Source organism: Orcinus orca, chromosome 3 (genome assembly GCF_937001465.1).
Source record: "Orcinus orca chromosome 3, mOrcOrc1.1, whole genome shotgun sequence".
NCBI classification, from domain to species: domain Eukaryota; kingdom Metazoa; phylum Chordata; class Mammalia; order Artiodactyla; family Delphinidae; genus Orcinus; species Orcinus orca.
In genome coordinates, this window is record NC_064561.1 from 124,747,482 (window position 1) to 124,771,852 (window position 24,371).

At 35.7% G+C, this 24,371-nt stretch overlaps 1 protein-coding gene across 3 annotated transcripts in view; it reads right to left on the minus strand.

Annotated features, from left to right (window-relative positions):
• The window catches only part of AGGF1 (angiogenic factor with G-patch and FHA domains 1), a 49,859-nt gene that overhangs the window by 21,066 nt on the left and 4,422 nt on the right, over positions 1-24,371 (minus strand). For all 3 annotated transcript variants that reach the window (XM_004270831.4, XM_033430055.2, XM_033430054.2), the window contains exons 4-8: positions 23,395-23,559; positions 20,912-21,100; positions 6,623-6,953; positions 5,517-5,628; positions 4,648-4,699 (exon numbers count right to left, since the gene is read on the minus strand). In XM_004270831.4, the coding sequence (XP_004270879.1) occupies positions 4,648-4,699; positions 5,517-5,628; positions 6,623-6,953; positions 20,912-21,100; positions 23,395-23,559 (849 nt within the window). The remainder of the gene's footprint in view (positions 1-4,647; positions 4,700-5,516; positions 5,629-6,622; positions 6,954-20,911; positions 21,101-23,394; positions 23,560-24,371) is intronic.

Consider the following 24,371-nt stretch of genomic DNA (forward strand, 5'->3'; position numbering starts at 1 on the left):
GGAAGCACAGAGAGTCCCATACAGGATAAATCCAAGGAGAAACACACCAAGACACATATTAAGCAAACTGTAAAATATTAAATACAAAGAAAGCATATTAAAAGCAGCAAGGGAAAAACAACAAATAACACACAAGGGAATCCCAATAAGGTTAACAGCTGATCTTTCAGCAGAAACTCTGCAAGCCAGAAGGGAGTGGCAGGACATATTTAAAGTGATGAAGGAGAAAAACCTGCAATCAAGATTACTCTACCCAGCAAGGATCTCACTCAGATTTGATGGAGAAATTAAAACCTTTACAGACAAGCAAAAGCTGAGAGAGTTCAGCACCACCAAACCAGCTTTACAACAACTGCTAAAGGAACTTCTCTAGGCAAGAAACACAAGAGAAGAAAAAGGCCTACAATAACGAACCCAAAACAATTAAGAAAATGGGAATAGGAACATACATATCGATAATTACCTTAAATGTAAATGGACTAAATGCTCCCACCAAAAGACACAGATTGGCTGAATGGATACAAAAACAAGACCCATATATATGATGTCTACAAGAGACCCACTTCAGACCTACAGACATACAGACTGAAAGTAAGCGGATGGAAAAAGATATTCCATGCAAATGGAAACTAAAAGAAAGCTGGAGTAGCAATTCTCATATCAGACAAAATAGACTTTAAAATAAAGACTATTAGAAGAGACACAGAAGGACACTACATAATGATCAAGGGATCAATCCAAGAAGAAGATATAACAATTGTAAATAATTATGCACCCAACATAGAAGCACCTCAATACATAAGGCAAATACTAACAGCCATAAAAATGGAAATCGACAGTAACACATTCATAGTAGGGGACTTTAACACCCCACTCTCACCAATGGACAGATCATCCAAAATGAAAATAAATAAGGAAACACAAGTTTTAAATGATACATTAAACAAGATGGACTTAATCGATATTTATAGGACACTCCATCCAAAAACAACAGAATACACATTTTTCTCAAGTGCTCATGGAACACTCCCCAGGATACATCATATCTTGGGTCACAAATCAAGCCTTGGTAAATTTAAGAAATTTGAAATTGTATCAAGTATCTTTTCCGACCACAACGATATCAATTACAGGAAAAGATCTGTAAAAAATAAAAACACATGGAGGCTAAACAATACAATACTTAATAACGAAGTGATCACTGAAAAAATCAAAGAGGAAATAAAAAAATACCTAGAAACAAATGACAATGGAGACACGATGACCGAAAATCTATGGGATGCAGCAAAAGCAGTTCTAAGAGGTAAGTTTACAGCAATACAATCCTGCCTTAAGAAACAGGAAACATCTCGAATAAACAACCTAATCTTACACCTAGAGCAATTAGAGAAAGAAGAACAAATAGCCCCAAAGTTAGCAGAAGGAAAGAAATCATGAAAATCAGATCAGAAATAAATCAAAAATAAATGAAGGAAACGATAGCAAAGATCAATAAAATTAAAAGCTGGTTCTTTGAGAAGATAAACAAAATAGATAAACCATTAGCCAGACTCATCAAGAAAAAAGGAGAAGACTCAAATCAATAGAATTAGAAATGAAAAAGGAGAAGTAACAACTGACACTGCAGAAATACAAAAGATCATGAGAGATTACTACAAGCAACTCTATGCCAATAAAATGGACAACCTGGAAGAAATGGACAAATTCTTAGAAATGCACAAGCTGCCAAGACTGAATCAGGAAGAAATAGAAAATATAAACAGACCAATCACAAGCACTGAAATTGAAACTGTGATTAAAAATCTTCCAACAAACAAAAGCCCAGGACCAGATGGGTTCACAGGTGAATTCTATCAAACATTTAGAGAAGAGCTAACACCTATCCTTCTCAAAGTCTTCCAAAATATAGCAGAGGGAGGAACACTCCCAAACTCATTCTACGAGGCCATCATCACCCTGATACCAAAACCACACAAGGATGTCACAAAGAAAGAAAACTACAGGCCAACATCACTGATGAACATAGATGCAAAAATCCTCAAACTAGCAGAAGAATCTAACAGCACATTAAACGGATCATACACCATGATCAAGTGGGGTTTATTCCAGGAATGCAAGGATTCTTCAATATACGCAAATCAATGAACGTGATACACCATATTAACAAACTGAAGGAGAAAAACCATATGATCATCTCAATAGATGCAGAAAAAGCTTTCGACAAAATTCAACACCCATTTATGATAAAAACCCTGCAGAAAGTAGGCATAGAGGGAACTTTCCTCAGCATAATAAAGGCCGTATATAACAAACCCACAACCAACATCATCCTCTATGGTGAAAAACTGAAAGCATTTCCACAAATATCAGGAACAAGACAAGGTTGCCCACTCTCACCACTCTTATTCAACATAGTTTTGGAAGTTTTAGCCACAGCAATCAGAGAAGAAAAGGAAATAAAAGGAATCCAAATCAGAAAAGAAGAAGTAAAGCTGTCACTGTTTGCAGATGACATGATACTATACATAGAGAATCCTAAAGATGCTACCAGAAAACTACCAGAGCTAATCAATGAATTTGGTAAAGTAGCATGATACAAAATTAAGGCACAGAAATCTCTGGCATTACTATACACTAAGGATGAAAAATCTGAAAGTGAAATCAAGAAAACACTCCCATTTACCATTGCAACAAAAAGAATAAAATATCTAGGAATAAACCTACCTAAGGAGACAAAAGACCTGTATGAAGAAAATTATAAGACACCGATAAAAGAAACTAAAGATGATACAAACAGATGGAGAGATATACCGTGTTCATGGATTGGAAGAATCAACATTGTGAAAATGACTCTACTACCCAAAGCAATCTATAGATTCAATGCAATCCCTATCAAACTACCACTGGCATTTTTCACAGAACTAGAACAAGAACTTTCACAATTTGTATGGAAACACAAAAGACCCCAAATAGCCAAAGCAATCTTGAGAACGGAAAACGGAACTGGAGGAATCAGGCTCCCTGACTTCAAACTATACTACAAAGCTACAGTAGTCAAGTCAGTATGGTACTGGCACAAAAACAGAAAGATAGATCAATGGAACAGGATAGAAAGCCCAGAGATATACCCACGCACATATGGACACCTTATCTTTGATAAAGGTGGCAGGAATGTACAGTGGAGAAAGGACAACCTCTTCAATAAGTGGTGCTGGGAAAACTGGACAGCTACATGTAAAAGTATGAGATTAGATCACTCCCTAACACCATACACAGAAATAAGCTCAAAATGGATTAAAGACCTAAATATAAGGCCAGAAACTATCAAACTCTTAGAGGAAAACATAGGCAGAACACTCTATGACATAAATCACAGCAAGATCCTTTCTGACCCACCTCCTAGAGAAATGGAAATAAAAACAAAAATAAACAAATGGGACATAATGAAACTTCAAAGCTTTTGCACAGCAAAGGAAACCATAAAAAAGACCAAAAGACAACCCTCAGAATGGGAGAAAATATTTGCAAATGAAGCAACTGACAAAGGATTAATCTCCAAAATTTACAAGCAGCTCATACAGCTCAATAACAAAAAAACAAACAACCCAATCCAAAAATGGGCAGAAGACCTAAATAGACATTTCTCCAAAGATATACAGACTGCCAACAAACACATGAAAGAATGCTCAACATTATTAATCATTAGAGAAATGCAAATCAAAACTACAATGAGATATCATCTCACACCAGTCAGAATGGCCATCATCAAAAAATCTAGAAACAATAAATGCTGGAGAGGGTGTGGAGAAAAGGGAACACTCTGCACTGCTGGTGGGAATGTGAATTGGTACAGCCACTATTGAGAACAGTATGGAGATTCCTTAAAAAACTACAAATAGAACTACCATATGACCCAGCAATCCCACTCCCAGGCATATACCCTAAGAAAACCATAACTCAAAAAGAATCATGTACCAAAATGTTCATTGCAGCTCTATTTACAATAGCCCAGAGATGGAAACAACCTAAATGTCCATCATCAGATGAATGGATAAAGAAGATGTGGCACATATATACAATGGAATATTACTCAGCCATAAAAAGAAACAAAATTGAGCTATTTGTAATGAGGTGGATAGACCTAGAATCTGTCATACAGAGTGAATTACATCAGAAAGAGAAAGACAAATACCGTATGCTAACACATATATATGGAATTTAAGAAGAGAAAAAAATGTCATGAAGAACCTAGGGGTAAGACAGCAATAAAGACACAGACCTCCTAGAGAATGGACTTGAGGATATGGGGAAGGGGAAGCGTAAGCTGTGACAAAGCGAGAGAGAGGCATGGACATATATACACTAACAAACGTAAGGTAGATAGCTAGTGGGAAGCAGCCGCATGGCACAGGGATATCGACTCAGTGCTTTGTGACCGCCTGGAGGGGTGGGATAGGGAGGGTGGGAGGGAGGGAGACGCAAGAGGGAAGAGATACGGGAACATATGTATAACTGATTCACTTTGTTATAAAGCAGAAACTAACACACCATTGTAAAGCAATTATACCCCAATAAAGATGTTAAAAAAAAAGGATGATTTACAAAATCACATCTAGGGGGTTGTAACCGAAAAATCAAAGAGCTTACCTTACTGACACCAACTTCAGGGATTCGGAGAGTATGCTCCATATCTTTTTCTCTGCAGAGTTAAGTAAAATGCCTTTAATTATTTTTGAAGCATACATAAATGTAGCACTTAAAGAATTTTTTTAAAGATAAGTTTTTTTGTTTTAAAAGATAATGTTAAAATGCAAGTCTATCACACTAAATCTGGTTTCTATAATGCTACTAATTTCCTTTTTGAAAGAAGGTTCCAGAATTACTTTTACTCTTTGGTACATCTGTCACAGGCTAGTAAACATCCAGTGAGACAAAATGTCCTTTGTACTCATGTCAATCACTTTTTCCAGACCTGTTAACTGTTTCCACTTCTATTACTAAATGTAAAAAAAGTATAATATTTCTAAGAATTTAAAATTAAGATATCGTATGGAACCTGTTCCATACATTACCTTTCCAGTTGGGAAGAAAGGAAATTATCCTACTCATGATTAAAACCTACCTCTCTACCAAGCTGGCTGAATTATAAAGGGGTAAAGGAAAACAATCAGAGGAGGTCAACAGTGGGTTTAAGTAATTTAAACCTAAAAAAAGCAATACAAAAGGTAAGAAAATGACAAAACCTCTGTGGAAGGTATCATATCACCAAGATTTTATCTCTTTACATAGGCAGTCCCCTTTAGGGATAATGAGGTTATATCTCCAATTGTCTTCCAAAAGCAGGTGAGAAAAGGTAGGTGTCAGAATATTTTTTGAGTGGAAAAGGGAGGGACATGGATGTCACTTTTTTCCTATTCAACCAGTACCATGCATATTTAATGATTAACTGCTCAGGAAAAGTACAGTCCACTGGAATAAGACAAATACACAAATATAATAACACTAAACATTTTTACCTTCCAATTGTAGCAGGATTTACAGCTGTAATGATAAAAAGTGATCCTGTCTGCAACACAGGTGATCTAATTACAATTACTCTAATACATGGGGGCCAAATTTTTTCTTCATCTGCCAAAGAAAGAAATGTGTAAATATTAATTCAAATGCTATGGGAAAAAATCAGAAATGAATAGGGATGAGTAGGAGGCATACATAAAGTACAAATATATTGATAAAAATCTTCATTCTGTTTAAAACAACATTCTTAAATTCTGCTATATCACATACACAGTAAGTAAGGTTTAACAATGTTACCAATTTAAAATGGTCAACCTGTGGGACTTCCCTGGAGGTCCAGTGGTTAAGACTCCACACTTCCACCGCAGGGGGCACAGGCTTGATCCCCAGTCAGGGAACTAAGATCCCACATGCCGTGCAATGCGGCCAAAAATAAATAAATTTATAAAAAGATCAACCTAAAGATATTCAGCACCTATCACAATTATAAAATAATCAACTCTCTCTTTTTTAAGGTCTTGGAATTTGAAAGTATCCCAAAAAAGCATTTTTACATTAAGTGAGAAAAACTGAGTCTGCCCTTTTTAAGAAAAAATGAGAGGAAATTCCATTAAGAACAAAATAAGCTCATATACACCAATATGAATTCCTGAGTTTTAAAAGTATATCTTTATATCCTCAAGTAAAATAAATACTAGATTTACCATAATACCTATGTAAGCTGAATTCATGGACTACTCTTTTTAAAGGCAACTGCTTTCCCTCCCTCAATTACAAAAGTGGACAAATATCTAATCCACTAAAATAGACTTTGTACCTACTTTAGGATTAGAAAGTAGGTAACTTGGTTTTGTGTTTTTACTGACTAAGCCATTCAATGCAATGAAACTTCAGGATCCAAGTACTAGTCATTTATTCACATCCTACTGTTGAAAAATAACCAAGCAGTTATAATTTTTAATAATGTCATTAATCTCTTTAAAACAATCAGCTCACTTTTTGGCAGATATATTATATGGGTTAATAACACTTTTAACCATTTTGCACTTTTACAATGACCATACTTGGTTATTTATATAAAATTAAGTAATGGCCATTTACTCACCTTCATCTTCAGAATCTTCTGCAGTTACATTGTCTTCACTGGTAATGTCTTCATCATAACTGTCCTCGGTCTGAGAGTCTGTAATTTCACCTTCTTCAGGCTCACTATCAGTGTCTATGATTTTCTCATCTTTAAATGAAGCCGAATTATAAATGTTTTCATCAAGAGGAGATTCTACAGTCTTTGCGCTAACTGGAACAGTATATTTGGGGGGACTCTTTTTGTAATGAATGTCTATTTTGGCCTTCTTTTTCACACTTGCAAAATCTTCTCCCTCACTGCAGCTTATATGTTCAATACTTGATGTTTTTTGATCTTCTGAATTCAAATTCTGGAAAGAGGTGGAAACAGGAGAGAAGACTCTTAAACATGACCATCTTATATTTAATGCTAAATGTTTCAATGAATTAGTGAAGATATATACACACAGTGAAATAGCTATTATCTCTAGTGCCTCTTCCTCTCATGTTCCTTTTCCTGGTTAATGATATGACCATCCACTTATCCAAATCATAAGTCTTTGACATCTCCTTAACCACCACTTGAAATCAATTACCAAGTGCTATAGACTATGTTTGAAATTTATCCCAATTTTCTCTCCTTATCTATTTTCAGTGTCTTAACTGTCCCAGTCCAGGCCCTCATCACATATTGCTTGGACATGTGACAGCCTAGAACAATGCTGTCAAAAATAAAATGCAAGTTGTATTTTATACCTTAAAATTATCTAGTAGGGCCATTAAAAAGGTAAAAAGAAACCAGTGAAATTCATTTTATCTAACCCAGTACTTACAAAATATTACTAATTATATATAAAATTAACATTTAATCACTATAAAAATTACCAAAATATTTTACATGGACTTTCTGTACTAAGTCTTCAAAACTGAGTGTAGTTTACACTTACAAAGCATCTTAATTAGGATTAGCTACATTTCAAGTATTCAGTAGCCAGATGGAGCTGGCTGAACTGTGCAGGCCTAGAGAATACAACTAAACCTAAATTTTCTTTCTGAACATTGAGCCAATTATCAAGTCAACATACATAACATAAAGAATTAGCTTTAATTACAGCAGGGATTTAAAGGTCCAAATATACCTAATGTAGCAGAACTGAAGTTTTGCTAAAATTTAATAGAGAGTTGGTTTGATAATACAAAAAAAGTACAGATGAATCAGTTGCATCTCTTTTGTTCCAAAATTCCAACTTACCTGGCATAAGCCTTTTATTATTTATTACACATGCATACTGGGCATACCCTAGGACAAACGAACAAATCTATTATTTTAACTTTAGAAGAAACAGAGAGTTATTTTCCTTTGGTTTGTAACACAGTCTGAATTTTCTTTCTATATTAAAGCAACATGATGAAGTGAATTCATATGGTCCGCTGTTACTTTATAAAATATGAGACCATCTTAAACACACTTTTGTTTGTCTATTAAATTAATTAATTAATTTATTTTTGGCTGTGTTGGTCTTTGTTGCTGTGCGCGGGCTTTCTCTAGTTGCAGTGGGTGGGGGCTACTCTTCGTTGTGGTGTGCGGGCTTCTCATTGCAGTGGCTTCTCTTGTTGCGGAGCATGGGCTCTAGGCGTGCGGGCTTCAGTAGCTGTGGCACGTAGGCTCAGTATTTGTGGCTCACGGGCTCTAGATCGCAGGCTCAGTAGTTGTCATGCACAAGCTTAGCTGCTCTGTGGCATTTGGGATCTTCCCAGACCAGGGATGGAACCTGTGTCCCCTGCACTGGCAGGCAGACTCTTAACCACTGCACCACCAGGGAAGTCCCTAAACACGCATTTTTAATAGCAGCATAAATTCAGTTTGAAGACTGGCTAAACACTCACAGTGTGATAGATAAACTATACATATTTCCGGCAACATAAACTCACCAAGAACAAGAACAAGGGCAAGGAGCTGAAAAACTATGAGGGGGCTTCCCTGGTGGTGCAGTGGTTGAGAGTCCACCTGCAGATGCAGGGGACACGGGTTCGTGCCCGGTCCGGGAGGATCCCACATGCCGCGGAGCGGCTGGGCCCGTGAGCCATGGCCGCTGAGCCTGCGTGTCCGGAGCCTGTGCTCCGCAGCGGGAGAGGTCACAACAGTGAGAGGCCCACGTACCGCAAAAAAAAAAAAAAAAAAAAAAATCAGAAAAAAAACTATGAGGAACTTTAAAGGCCACTGTGAATTATGGCCAAAAAATTTCCCTATCTATATATGCTTTAAAAAAAAAGTTTCCAATCTTACATATTTTATTATTACTACTGCTTATAGGACAATACATGCAGAGGAAAAATGAGTGAAATTGCAAGAGGTACTGCTTTTTAAAAACTATTTGTCAGTCTAGAATGTTAGATAAATATTCATTAAAATATAAGAAAGGCCCAGTGCCTACATGTGGGCATTAAGCATATATGCATATTTCAAGTTATTACTCCAATCTCTTCACCCTACTTCCTTCCTTCTGTATACTCTACACTTCCAAAAAGTAAGGCTCAAGAACATCTTAAAACTCAAGAAAAAGATGAGGATGTCCTAACTGCTTTCCTCCCATGCTTCACAATTACCTTTTAGAATCCTTGGGGAATTCTCAGAATTTCATCAGGATTTTTCTTAAGTCACTGTCCTGAAGTTAACATATTTTTGAAGGATGGTAAAGATGAACAGATATGGGAGCTAAGCTGGACCAAAATCTCACAGAATGCTTTCAAATTTCATTCTCTAGTTTGTCAGGAAAGGTCATCTGAGGACCCCTACATGTTCTTTGCTTTGCTAGGGAGAAGTATTCATAATGCATCCTTTCAAACAGTTCAACCACTAGTAATAGGTAGACGTCACTAAAAAATAGATCTTAAAAAAAAAAGAAAAATCATTTTTGCTATTTTAGTTACATAATCTTCAATTCCTAGGTATTGCCAGTGAAAATAAAAGAAAAATAAAGACAAATCAAATAGAGAATTGAGATAAAATTTCAAGAGTAGGGGAGGTGGCCAAGGTGGTGAAGTAGGAAGACACTGAACTCACCTCCTCCCACAGACACAGCAAAATTACAACTAGTTACAGAGCAACTATCTATGAGAATAACCTGAACACTAGCAGAAAAGATTTTCCACAACTAAAGACATAAAGAAGTAAACACACGATACATATATACAATGGAATATTACTCAGCCATAAAAAGGAAGAAAATTGGGTCATTTGTAGAGACATGGATGGACCTAGAGACTGTCATAGAAAGTGAAGTAGGTCAAAAAGAGAAAAACAAATATCGTTTATTATCGCATATATGTGGAATCTGAAAAAACTGGTATAGGCGATCTTATTTACAAAGCAGAAATAGAGACACAGACGTAGAAAACAAACCTATGGATACCAAGGCAGAAAGCGGGGGGGTGTGGGATGAATTGGGAGATTGGGATTGACATACATACACTATTGAAACTATGTATAAAATAGATAACTAATGAAAATCTATTGTATAGCACGGGGAACTCTACTCAATGCTCTGTGGTGACCTAAATGGGAAGGAAATCCAAAAAAGAGGGGATATATGTATACATACTACTGATTCACTTCGCTGTACAGTGGAAACTAACACAAAATTGTAAAGGAACTATACACCAATAAAAACTTTTTTAAAAAATTAAAAGAAACAAAAATAACCACATGAGATGGGTAGGACAGGTGGTGACCCACACCCCATGCTGGCAACCCACAAATGGAAGGAATATCACAAGCACAGAGGTCCTCTACAAGGAGCAAGGAGTCTGAGCCCCAAATGGGGTCACCAGCCCAGGGGTCCTGCACTGGAAAGATGAGCCCTCAGAATGTCTGGCTTTGAAAAACCAGCAGAGTTTATGTTCAGGAGAACTCGAGGGATACAGAAATAAGATTCTGCTCTCAAGGGCACATGCAAAATGTCACATGCTCTAAGTCCCAACACTGAGGCAGTAGTTTGAAAGGAGCCTGGGTCAGCTATTTTTGGGAGTCTGTTCTACCCCAATAACACTGGTACTGGAACACACCACTTTGGAATTTTCCTCTAGTCTGTTAGTGCTGGCGCCCCAGCCCTGCCCACCAGCAGGCTGGCACAAGCCCCAAACCCCACCCCTGGCCTGCCAGAAAGACAGCCATGTGGGGACCCAGCTTCACCCTCCAGTGAACCATTGAGCCCCCAGACCATGCAGCCAACTTCACAGGAAGACTACCCTACCCTCTAGTAGGCCTACAGCCACCATACAAGGCATGGCCTCACAGCCAACCAGGCCAGGGGCCAGCCCTGCCTACCAGTGCTCCCACAGTAATCAGCCCCACCACAACAGAAGGATGTATATGCAGCCCACATAAGGGACACCCCTAAAGCATCTGGTTCTGGAGACCAAAAAGGAGTGTGCTGCTGGGGCCCCAGAAGAGGTCTCCTAAATAAGGCCACTTCTCCAAGATAGGAAACATAAACAACCTACCTAACACATGGAAATAAACACAAAGAATTGGGTAAAGTGAGGAGACAGAGGAATATGTTCCAAATGAAGGTACAAGACATAACCTCAGAAAAAGAACAAACAAAGTGGAGATAAGCAATCTACAGATAAAGAGTTCAAGATAATGATCATAAAGATGCTCACCAAACTCAGGAGAAGAATCAATGAACATAAAATTTCAGTAGTTAGAAAATATGAAGAAGAACCAAACAGAGCTGAAGAATACAATAACTGAAATTAAAAATATAAATAGAAGGGACAACAAATTAGATGATACGGAGGAATACATCAGCAACCTGGAAAACAATAGCAGAAATCGCTCAAGCTGAAGAAAAAGCAGAATTTAAAAAAATGAGTATAATTTAAGAGACCTCTGGGACACTATCAAGCATATTAACAGTCACAATACAGGAGTCCCAGGAGGAGAAGAGAAAGGGGCAGAAGGCTTATCTGAAGAAATCATAGCTGAAAACTTCCCTAACCTGGGGAAGGAAACAGATATCCAGGTCCAGGAAGCACAGAGTCCCAAACAAGATGAATCTAAAGAGGTTAATTACAATTAAAATGGCAAAAATTAAAGAAAAACAGAGAATTCTAAAAGCAACAAGGGACAGGCAACTAGTTATCCACAAGGGAGCTACCATAAGGCTATCACTGACTTTTCAGCAGAACTTTGCAGGCCAGAAGGGAGTGGCACCATATATTCAAGGTGATGAAAGGAAAAAACCTACAACCAAGAACACTCTACCCAGAAAGGCTATCCTTCAGATTGGAAGGAGAGATAAAGAGATTTACAGACAAGCAAAAGCTAAAAGAGTTCAGCACCATTAAAACAGCTTTACAAGAAACGTTAAAGGGACATCTCTAAATAGAAAAGAAAGGGCCACAACTAGAAATATGGAACTTATGAAAGGAAAAATCTCATTGGTAGAGGTAAACATACAGTAAAGGTAGCAAATCAACCACTGATAAAGCTAGTAGAAAGGCTAAAAGATGAAAGTAGTAAAATCATGTATATTTACATAAGCAGTTAAGGGATAAACAAAACGAAAACGTAAAATATGACCTCAAAAACATCAGATGTGGGGGGAAACAAAAGTAAAAATGTAAAGCAGTTAGAATGCATTCGAACTTAAGAAACTGTCTTAAAATAATCACATGTATATAGGTTGTCAAATATGAACCTCATGGTTACCAAAAACCAACAACACATACACAGAAAAGAGAAAGGAATCCAAACATACCACTTAAAGGTAGTCATCAAATCACAAGGGAAGAGAGCAAAAGAAAAAAGGAACAAAAAAGTACTACAGAACCCCCCAAAAAAACAATGAACAAAATGGCAGTAAGTACATACCTATCAGTAATTACTTCAAATGTAAATGGATTAAAAGCTCCAATTAAAAGACACAAAGTGGCTGAATGGATTGAAAAAAAACATATATGCTGCCTACAAGAGACTCACTTCAGATCTAAAGACACACACAGACTGAAAGTGATGGACAGAAAAAGGTATTCCATGCAAATGAAATAAAAAGAAAACTGGGGTAGCAACACTTATGTCAGACAAAACAGACTGTAAAACAAAGACTGTCAAAAGAGACAAACAAGAACGTATATGCTAAAGGGATCAAGCCAATAAGAAGATATAACAATTGTAAATATCTATGTACCCAACACAGGAGCACCTAAATACATAAAGAAAATACTAACAAACATAAAGGGAGAAATTGACAGTAACACAATAATAGTAGGGGAATTTAACACTCCACTTACATCAATGGATATCATCTAGACAGAAAAACAGTAAGGAAACACTGGTCTTAAATGACACGTGACTAAATGAACCTAACAGATACATAGAGAACATTTCATCCAAAAGCAGCAGGATACACATTTGTTTCAAGTGAACATGGAACATTTTGTATGATGATGACATGCTAGGCCACAAAACAAGTCTCAAGAAATTTAAGACTGAGATGCAACTAGAGATTATCATACAACATGAAGTAAGTCAGAAAAACAAACACCATATAATATCACTTACATGTATAATCTAAATAATGACACAAATGAACCTATCTACAAAACAGACTCACAGACATAGAGAAAAACCTGTGATTGCCAAGGGGGAGGAAGGGAGGGAGAGGGATGGACTGGGAGTCTGGGGTTAGTAGATGCAACCTATTACAATTAGAATGGATAAATAACAAGGTCCTACTGTATAGCACAGGGAATTATATCCAGTCTCCTGGGATAAACCATAATGGAAAAGAAAAAAAAAAGAATGTATAGATGTGTATAACTAAGCAGAAATTAGTACAACACTGTAAATCAACTATACTTCAATTAAAATTAAAAAAGACTGAAATATTAAGCAGCATTTTCAACCACAACAGTATGAAACTAGAAATCCACTACAAGAAGAAAACTGCAAAAACCACAGACACATGGAGTCTAAACAATATGCTACTATACAAGCAATGGGTCACTAATGAACTCAAAAAAGAAATCTGAAAAATACCTGCAGACAAATGAAAATGGAAAAACAATGATCCCAAATCCATAGGATGCAGCAAAAGCAGTTCTAAGAAGTTTACAGAAATACAAGCTTACCTCAGAAAACAAGAAAAATCTTAAATAAACTATCTAAACTTACAGCTGAAGGAACTAGAAAAAGAAGGGAAAAAACCAAAGTTAAGAGAAGAAATAATAAAGGTCAGAACAGAAATAAATGATACAGGGAATTCCCTGGTGGTCCAGTGGTTAGGACTCTGCACTTCCACTGCAGAGGGCATGGGTTCGATCACTGGTCGGGAAACTAAGATTCTGCAAGCTGCACAGAGTGGCAAAAAAAGAAAGAAAGAAAGAAATGGTAGAGACTAAAAAAAGAAAAAAGATCAATGAAACTAAGAACTGGTTCTTTGAAAAAATAAACAAAATTGCTAAACCTTTAGCAAGACTTATCACCAAAAGAGAGGGCCCAAATAAATAAAATCAGAAAGAGAAGTTACAATTGATATTGCAGAAATACAAAAAATAAGAGATTACTATGAACAATTATATGCCAGTAAAACAGACAACCTAGAAAAAAATGGATAAACCCTGAGAAACACAGTCTCCCAATAGTGAATCAGGAAAAAATAGAAAATATGAACAAACCATTTACTGCAAATGAAATTGATTCAGTAATCAAAAAAACTCAAAAGAAATAAAAGTCCAGGATCAGATGGCCTCACAGGTGATTTCCACCAAACATTTAGAGAAGAGTTAACATCTATCTTTCTCAAACTATTCCAAAAAGTTGGAGAGGAAGGAACACTTCCAAATTCTCTACAAGGTCAGCATCAGCCTGATACCAAAACCAGACAAAGATACGACAAGAAAGAAAATTTCAGGCCAATATCACTGATGAACACAGATGCAAAAATCCTCAAGAAAATATTAGCAAACCAAATTCAATAATACATTAAAAGGACCATACACCATGATCAAGTGGGATTTATCCCAGGAATGCAAGGATGGTTCAATACCCACAAATCAATCAATACAATACACCACACTAACAAACTCAAGAGTAAAAACCATGATGATCTCAATAGATGCAGAAAAAGCTTTTGACAAAATTCAACATCCATTTATGATAAGCTCTAAACAAAGTGGGTACAAAGGAAATGTACTTCAACATAATAAAGGCCACATATGACAAACCCACAGTCAACATCATACTCAATGGTGAAAAGCTGAAAGCATTTCCTCTAAGATCAGGAACAAGACAAGGATGCTCACTCTTGCCACATTTATTCAACTCAGTATTGAAGTCCTCACCACAGCAATCAGACAAGAAAAAGAAAAGAATCCAAACTAGAAAGGAAGAAGTAAAACTGTCACTGTTTGCTGGTGACATTATACAACATATAGAAAATCCTAAAGACACCACCAAAAAAACTGTGAGAACTAACAAATGAATTCAGTAAAGCTGCAGGATACAAAATTAATATACAGAAACCTGTTGTATTTTTATACATTTAACAACAAACTACATGAGAAATTAAGAGAACAATCCCAGGGACTTCCCTGGTGGCACAGTCGTTAAGACTCCACACTTTCAATGCAGGGGGCCCAGGTTCAATCCCTGGTCAGGGAACTAGATTCCACATGCATGCCGCAGCTAAGAGTCTGCATGCCACAACTAAGGAGCCCTTGAGCCGCAACTAAGGAGCCCGCCTGCCACAACTAAGGAGCCCATGTGCCACAACGAAGGAGCCCACGAGCCGTAACGAAGAAGCCTGCGAGCCGTAACTAAGGAGCTTGCCAGCCGCAACTAAGGACCGTGCCTGTCACAACTAAGACCCAGTGCAACCAAATAAATATTTTTTAAAAAAAAGAAAACAATCCCATTTACAACTGCATCAAAAAGAATAAAATACCTAGGAATAAATCTAACCAAGGAGGGACTCCCCTTGTGGCTCAGTGGCCAATGCAGGGGACACAGGTTCGAGCCCTGGTCCGGGAATATCCCACATGCTGCAGAGCAACTAAGCCTGGGCGCCACAACTACTGAGCCTGCGCTCTACAGCCCACACACCACAACTACTGAGGCCATGTGCTACAACTACTGAAACTGTGTGCCTAGAGCATGTGCTCTGCAACAAGAGAAGTCACCGCAACGAGAAGCCCGTGCACCGCAACGAAGAGTAGCCCCTGCTTGCCGCAACAGTAACAAAGACCCAACACAGCCAAAAATAAATAAATAAAATAAATAAATAAATAAGGCTCAGGGATTGATGAATTAAAAAAAAAAAAAAATCTAACCAAAGAGGAAAACGACTCATACTCTAAAAACTATAAAATATTGAGGAAAGAAGAGGAACAAATGGAAAGATATACTGTGCTCATGGATTGGGAGAATTAATATTGTTAAAATGGCCATACTATATCCAAGACAATCTAAAGACTCAATGCAATCCCTATTAAAATACAAATGGTGCTTTTCGCAGAACTAGAATAATTCTATAATTTGTAAGGAAACACAAAAGACCCCAAATAGACAAAACAATCTTAAGAAAGAAGAACAAAGCTGGAGGTACCATGCTCCCTGATTTCAAAATATACTACAAAGCTATAGTAATCAAAACAGTATGGCACCGGCACAAAAAAAGACACATAGATCAATGGAACAGAATAGAGAGCTCAGAAATAAACCCACACTTATATGGGAAGTTAATCTATGACAAAGGAGGCAAGGATACACAATGAGAAAAGATTGCCTTTTCCCATCACCTCTAAATGGTGATGGGAAAATTGGATGGCTATGTGCAAAAGAATGAAACTGGACCATTTTCTCACACCATACACAAAAAATAAACTCAAAATAGATTAAAGACTTAAATGTAACAAAGGAGGAAAGAATATACAATGGAGAAACAACAGTCTTTTCAGCAAGTGGTGTTGGGGAAGCTGACAGCCACATATAAAATCAATGGAGTCAGAACACTCTCTCACACCCTACACAAAAATAAACTCAAAACGGTTTAAAGACTTAAATACAAGACATGACACCATAAAACTCCTGGAGAAGAACATGGGAGAAACATTCTCTGACATAAATTGTAGCAATGTTTTCTTAGGTCAGTCTCCCAAGGCAACAGAAATATTAATAAACAAGATCTAATCAAACTTAAAAGCTTCTGCACAGCAAAGGAAACTATAAACAAACAAAAAGACAACCCACAGACTGGGAGAAAACCTTTGCATACAATGTAACTGACAAGGGCTTAATTTCCAAAATATACAAACAGGTCATACAACTCAATAACAAGAAAACAACCAACCCAAAACAAAAAATGGGCAGAAGACCTAAAGAGACATTTCTCCAAAGAAGACATACAGATGGCCAAGAAGCACATGAAAGAATACTCAACTTCATTAATTATTAGAGAAATGCAAATCAAAACTACAATGAGGTAACCCCTCACACTGGTCAGAATGGCCATCATTAAAAAGTCTACAAATAATAAATGCTGGAGAGGGTGTGGAGAAAAGGGAACCCTCCTACAGTGTTGATGGAAGTATAAGTTGGTGCAGCCACTATGGAAAACAGTATGGAAGTTCCTTAAAAGCTAAAAATAGAGTTACCATATGATCCATCAATCCCACACCTGGGCACATACCTGGAGAAAACTATAATTCAAAAAGATACATGCACCTCAATGTTCTTTGCAGCGATATCTACAACAGCCAAGACATGGAAGCAACCTAAATGTCCATCGACAGATGAATGGATAAAGACGATGTGGTATATATACACAGTGGAATACTACTCAGCTATAAAAAAAGAATGAAATCATGCCATTTGCAGCACATGGATGCACCTAGAGATTGTCATCCTAAGTAAGTCAGAAAGAGAAAGACAAATATCATATATCACTTACATGTGGAATCTAAAACATGACCCAAACTTATTTACAAAACAGAAACAGACTCACAGACATAGAAAACAAATTTATGGTTACCAAAGAGGTGGGGGTGAGGGAATAAATTAGGAGCTTGGGATTAGCAGATACAAACTACTATATATAAAACAGATGATCAACAAGGCCCTACTGTATAGCACCGGGAACTATATTCAGTATCTTGTAATAAACCATAATGGAAAATATGAAAAAGAATATATATACATATTACTGAATCACTTTGCTGTACACCAGAAACTAACGCATTATAAATCAACTATACTTCAATAAAAAATATGAATATATACGTATAAAAAGACATGTATGGGGCTTCCCTGGTGGCGCAGTGGTTGAGAGTCCGCCTGCTGATGCAGGGGACACCGGGTTTGTGCCCTGGTCTGGGAGGATCCCACATGCCGTGGAGCGGCTCAGCCCATGAGCCATGGCCGCTGAGCCTGCGCATCCAGAGCCTGTGCTCCGCAACGGGAGAGGCCACAACAGTGAGAGGCCCATGTACCGCAAAAAAAAAAAAAAGGCATGTATGACCTGAAACCACAAACCTCCTAGAAGAAAACATAGGCAGTATGCTCTTTGACATTAGTCTTAGGAATATTTTTTTGGATATGTCTCCTCAGTCAAGGAAAACAAAAGCAAAGATAAACAAATGGGACTACATCAAACTAAAAAGCTTTTGCACAGCAAAGGAAACTATAAACAAAACAAAAAGGCTGCCTAGTGAAAGGGAGAAGGTATTCGCAAATGATATGACCAATAATGGGTTAATATCCAAAATATATAAACAGCTTACACAACTTTGCATCAAAAAAAAAACCAGGTTAAAAAATGCACAGAAGAACAAATAGACATTTTTGCAAAGAGGAAATGCAGATGGCCAACAGGCACACGAAAAGATGCTCAACACTGCTAATCATGAGGAACATGCAAATCAAAACCACAATGAGATTATCACCTCACACCTGTTCTAGAGGCTATTATCAAAAAGACAACAAATAACAAGTGTTGCCAAGGATGTGGAGAAAAGAGAACCCTTTTGCACTGTTTGTGGTATTGTAAATTGGTGCAGTCGCTATGGAAAATAGTATGAAGGTTCCTCAAAAAATTCAAAAGAGAACTGCCATATGATCCAGAAATTTCACTTCTCCGTATTTACCAGAAAACAAAAACATGAACTCAAAAATATACATGCACCCCAATGTTCATCACAGGATTATTTACAACAGCCAACATGAAAGCAACCGAAGTGTCCATTGGTAGATAAATAGACAAAGATGTGGCGTGCACATGCGCGCACGCGCGCACACACACACACACAGGAATATTACTCAGCTATTTAAAAAACGAAATCTTGTCATTTGCAGAGACATTAATGACTCTAGAGGGTATTATGCTAAGTGAAATAAGTCAGACAGAGAAAGGCAAATACCTTATGATCTCACTTACATGTGGAATCTAAAAAACAAAACAAACAAACAAAAGGAAAACAGATTCACAGATACAGAGAACAATTGGATGGTTGCCAGAGGGGAGGGAGTTGGGAGTGGGGGCAAACGAAGTGAAGGGGATTAAGAGGTATAACTTTCCAGTTATAAAATAAATAAGCCACGGGAATACAATTTACAATTTACAGCATAAGGAATATGGTCAATAATAATATAACAACTTTTTATGTGGAAGATGATGGTTACTAGACTTAAGGTTGTGATCACTTCATAACGTATGCAAATGTCAAATCACTATTTAGTACACCTGAACCTAACATAATATTGTACTTCAACTGTATTTCAAAAAAAAAAAAAGAAATCAAGAGTAAAGTATCGAATAGTTGCCACAATTTACAAAACACCAATATAACAAATAAGCCTCCTTTCCTGCCTGTAAACCACCAACCTAATTCTATTTAGGGAATAGAAATAAGAGCACTGATAACATTTTTTTACTTCCCTTCTTTCAATTTAACATTGTATCATAAGTATTTTAAAAATTCCCCTCAGCCTGTATAAACTACCATCTGAATGACTAAATAATGTTTTTTCAATTAAATGTACTACCATTTTCTTCCTTTTTTCTTCCATTTTTATTAAGATATAATTGGCATATAGCACTGCAGAAGTATAAGGTTTACAGCATAATAATCTGACTTACATACATCATAAATGACTACCATGGCTAAGTTTAATGAACATCCATCATCTCATTTTCATACAAAATAAAAAAATTTTTTTCCTTATGATAAGAACTCTCAGAATTTACTCTCTTAACAACTTCCATATATCTTACAGCAGTGTTAATTGTATTTATCATGTTGTACATTACAGCCCTAGTACTTATTAACCCTATAACTGGAAGTTTGTACCTTTTGACTACCTTCATCTAACTATCCCCCTCTCCCCACCCCCTGCTTCTGGTAACCACAAATCTGGTATCATCTTCTATGAGAACATTTATTTGTTTTTCAAATGTAACTGACTTATAACACTACCTCAGTTCTTGGTGCACAATATAGTAATTCAATATTTCTATACATTACAAAATGATCACAATGTCAAGTCTAGTTACCATGTTTCCACACAAAGATATTACATTATTATTGACTATATTCCCCACACTGTACATTTCATCCCTGTGACTCATTTACTTTGTAACTGGAAGTTTAAATGTACCATCATCTTCTTAACCAATAACTGTCAGCCGTTTAAATCTATTTTTTTGTTCTTATAAATATTGCTGTATAGCTATACAAAGGAATGTTTCTTTCTTTGGAATTTTTTTTTAAATTACAAACTAGAAATGAGACTTCTCCAGTTAAAGCATATGAATGTTTTTATGGTTATTGATACAAATAATCCATTTTCCCAAAAGATACCAATTGAAACTAATGAATATACACGTATCCTAAATTTGCTAGCAATGGATTTTTTTAATGTTTGCTAATATAAGAAGAAATTGCTCAACAAAACTAAGAATGTTGAACTTTTACCTACACCTATTTACAAACTGTGTTTTTCTTTTATTGTGAATTGTGCACTGACATAAACTTATCAATAGCTGGTATGAATGTTCTTCTTCCAAATTATGTAACACAAGAGTATTTTATCTGCCCTAAATCTACCTGCTTCAAACTTTAAGAAATTTTTTCTACTTCTAGTGATTGAGAATTTGTGAAAAGTCCATGTTTGCTCCATGTGAAAGCTTCTTGATTGATAGATTGTGATATCTTGTTATTGTAATGAGTATGTTTAAAATACAGTTACTAAATGATTTTCAGTTGCATCAAAAATTTTGGCTTAACTATGATATCACCATTATGTAAATTTTAAAAATTATGACATTACCTTTTCCTCATTTGTTGTAGAAGAATCAAGATCCTTTCTTTTCTTCTTCAATTTTTTATCTTTACTTTGTTTTGTGCCAGAAGTCTGATAAGGCTGCAAATCTACTCGAGAATGAAATTGATATCGACCACTTTCCACATCACAGTAGTAATAAATTCCAGTGGAAGGATCATAATATAGTTGATTTTCCTTTCAAAGTTAAGAAAACAATAAGTTCTATTCAAGTAAGATGAAATAAAATAGAAAAATAGACAATAGAAATGACAAATATATTCAAATACAGTAAATTTTCTTTTAAGAACTATAGTATTTTTTGGAAAAAATGAATAAAGGTAACAGAATGAAAAATGCTTGTAATTTTCCAAAGTACTTTACCATTCAATATCTGCTCTAATTTTCCTGGTGTGGAAAATGAATACATATTATATTAAAGCTCATGAAATTGCCAATATTTGACCATTTTTTTACTTATAGAAACAGCAACTTCATATGGTTCAACAGAAACCTTTTAGAAGTCATGAAAACTAAGGTATGCATCAGAAAAAGCCAACCATATAAAAGCAATTGCAGACTCATTCTCCATATAATTACATGATAATGGTTTGGTAGTATAAACCCCTAAACCCTCCTCTCAATGACATAAAACAAAGAGTTGCCTTTCAATGTTCATGATTCAAAATCCTGGAGAAAAACCTGAAAATAAAATTAAGCTCATGAACACTACAACATAACATTCTGTACAAAGAAATCAATAAACAATTGTCTTCACTAATCAATTAATTCTACACTAAGTAACTACATAAGATTTAGAGTAATGCAGCCATGCAATATAGAGTTTTGATAAATTATGGATAAAAACTAGAAAGATAAAATTATGTAATCATCTGCATTTATTAGATACTGGCCAGTACTCTATAACCAAGATTTACTTGAACAATCTGTATCTTATTTACATCATAAATCCATGCAGATCAGACTTGGAAACATCTTGCAAAGATATATACTGAGATTAAGCAAGTAAAGCTTCCTGAAAAAGAATAATTTATTTTTCTAACTGTTGATACTATTGCAATTTATTGTCTTTAATTCATTTTGTAGATCTCTTACAAAAATATTTAGAATTCTCACTATCTTTCCTTCAGCTAAAAACTGAATGGAAGCTTTCTGATCTTTATTTCCAGTGATAACAGAACTTCTACAACTCAAATCTTTTTAATCTGCTATGTCTTTCAGTCCAAAATATAGACATTTTCAAATATGTAAGAAAATTAATTAAAATGAAAACTAGCACATTAAAAATGGCAAAGCACTGAAGTCCCTACTCCACTGAGACACAACCTGCAGAATGTAATTAAGCATTTACAGAACAGATGTCAGGAAGAAAGTTACAGAAAAGAAGGTAGAAGAACGACAAAGACTAACGTCATATACTTGGAAATTCCATATTTTTCTAGAAACCAAGTAATTAATAGCTATTTTCTTTGGTAATAAGAGTTTAAACATTAATTTTCTAGGTATTAATTAGCACTGTCAATTAGCATACTCCTGTGAAATAAAACCCTCTTTTACAAAGTATTTACAAAGTACTATACCAAGTACAAACTGACAAGCTAATGAAATCCCTTATCTAACTAAAATATTTACTATTATCATTACGTTCCCTAGAGTAGTTAATAATAGTTCCAATAACTGGAATGGTGAATATCTGCTCCACTTTGGGGCACTACATTCTGTAATTCCTGAGGACCAGATCATATGTGTAGACCTCTGAGGTTGAGGTATGTGGGTATATAACTTCCAGGATCATTGTCACCAAACCTGAAAAAATCCAATTAAATACCAGACCTTCAACAGTCATAACACTATATTATAAATCAAGAACTTTCTTTTCTGGTTTTGTCCTAGTCCGTGGTCCATTATATTTCTGATTCCATACTAATTCCCTAGTTCTCACTGTTAACAAATTGATTTTTTTTAAGTGAAATGCTTAAAAGTCACAAAATATAAAACAATGACTCATAATAAACATGCTATAAAGAATTTAAGAAAAAGACTCCTCTGTGGTCTAAAATGGATTCATAAAGATATAAGTATTTGAAACAATTTTTAGAAAATCTTACCCCAAGCCTAGAATTAACAACATTACTTCCTTTTAGTTTAAGTTCTTAAACATTTTACAAAATGTAGTTGTCTCCTTTTATTAATAAATATGCTAACATTTTTGTATGTTACTTTACATATAAAAGGTTATTAGATCTCTCTAAAATATTAATCTATAATAACACAATTAACTTATTTAATTAAATAAACATAGAAATATAGTATCATAAGCTACTTTATAAATCTTTACTCTTGCCAAATAGCTTTAAATAAATTTTTACATGCAGCTCCCTGCTTATCTTAATTCAACCTAGGGTTTAATATTTGGTATTCAAGCAGCTAAGAACACAACTATACAGTATTAAAAGGTCTGAGATACTTACAGAATCGTAATAGAATCCAGTGCTGTGATCAAAATACAATCCAGTATTCTCATCATAACTAAATCCAGTCTGTGATACAGCAGCTTCTGCTGCAGCTCTCAAACTTTCAGCTAGTGATGAACCTTCTAAGGATGTATCTTCTGTTGCTAACACAGATGCTGGCTCCTATGTATGATACAATCATGTCAAACAGGACAAAAACATCCTCATATCAATATAAAAGTTAGCAGAACTTGAAACAATAAACAGACCTAAAAACTATTCTGAATAATAAGACCTCAATTTCTGCAATGGAAAGGGATGGCTATCAATTACAATTTGACCCACTTTAAAAAATATGAATTAGTGTATCAGTTAATTCAATTCTGACCCAGTTTTGAAGACACTAGAAGTAAGTGAGTGACCATTACTCAAAACTAAATGCCTAATACCATATGGAAGCAATCCACAAAATCCAGACTGAAATATTCTTTAAGACAAATGATGTGGCTTCTTCAATAATTACAGGCTCAAGGGGAAAAATAATTTTAGAAAAGAGATAGAGAAGAAAGGTATAAATTATACATCACACATCAAGCAGTTGCCCTGTATGAACCTTACTGGGATCCTGATTCAAACAAATGGTAAAAACAAATTTATAAAACATTCTGGGATATTTGAACAGTGGCAAGATATTTGACATAAAGGAAGTATTAAAAAAAATTTGGTGTGAACATGGTATTGTGGTTGCTCAAAATTTTTTGGTTGAGTCAAACGTACTGACAAATTTTGTTTAGTTTATGTACAGCATACATTTTTGCAACACAACAGAGTAGGAAAATAGTTACACATACGAACAAGTTCTAATTTTTGTTTCTCAAAAACTGTATTATTCACTGCATAATTACACGCAGAACATTTACAACCCTTGTATATGTTGTAATAAACCAAAGAAGTCTATTTTTCTACGCAATAACAACAAAGAACAAGTTCTTGAG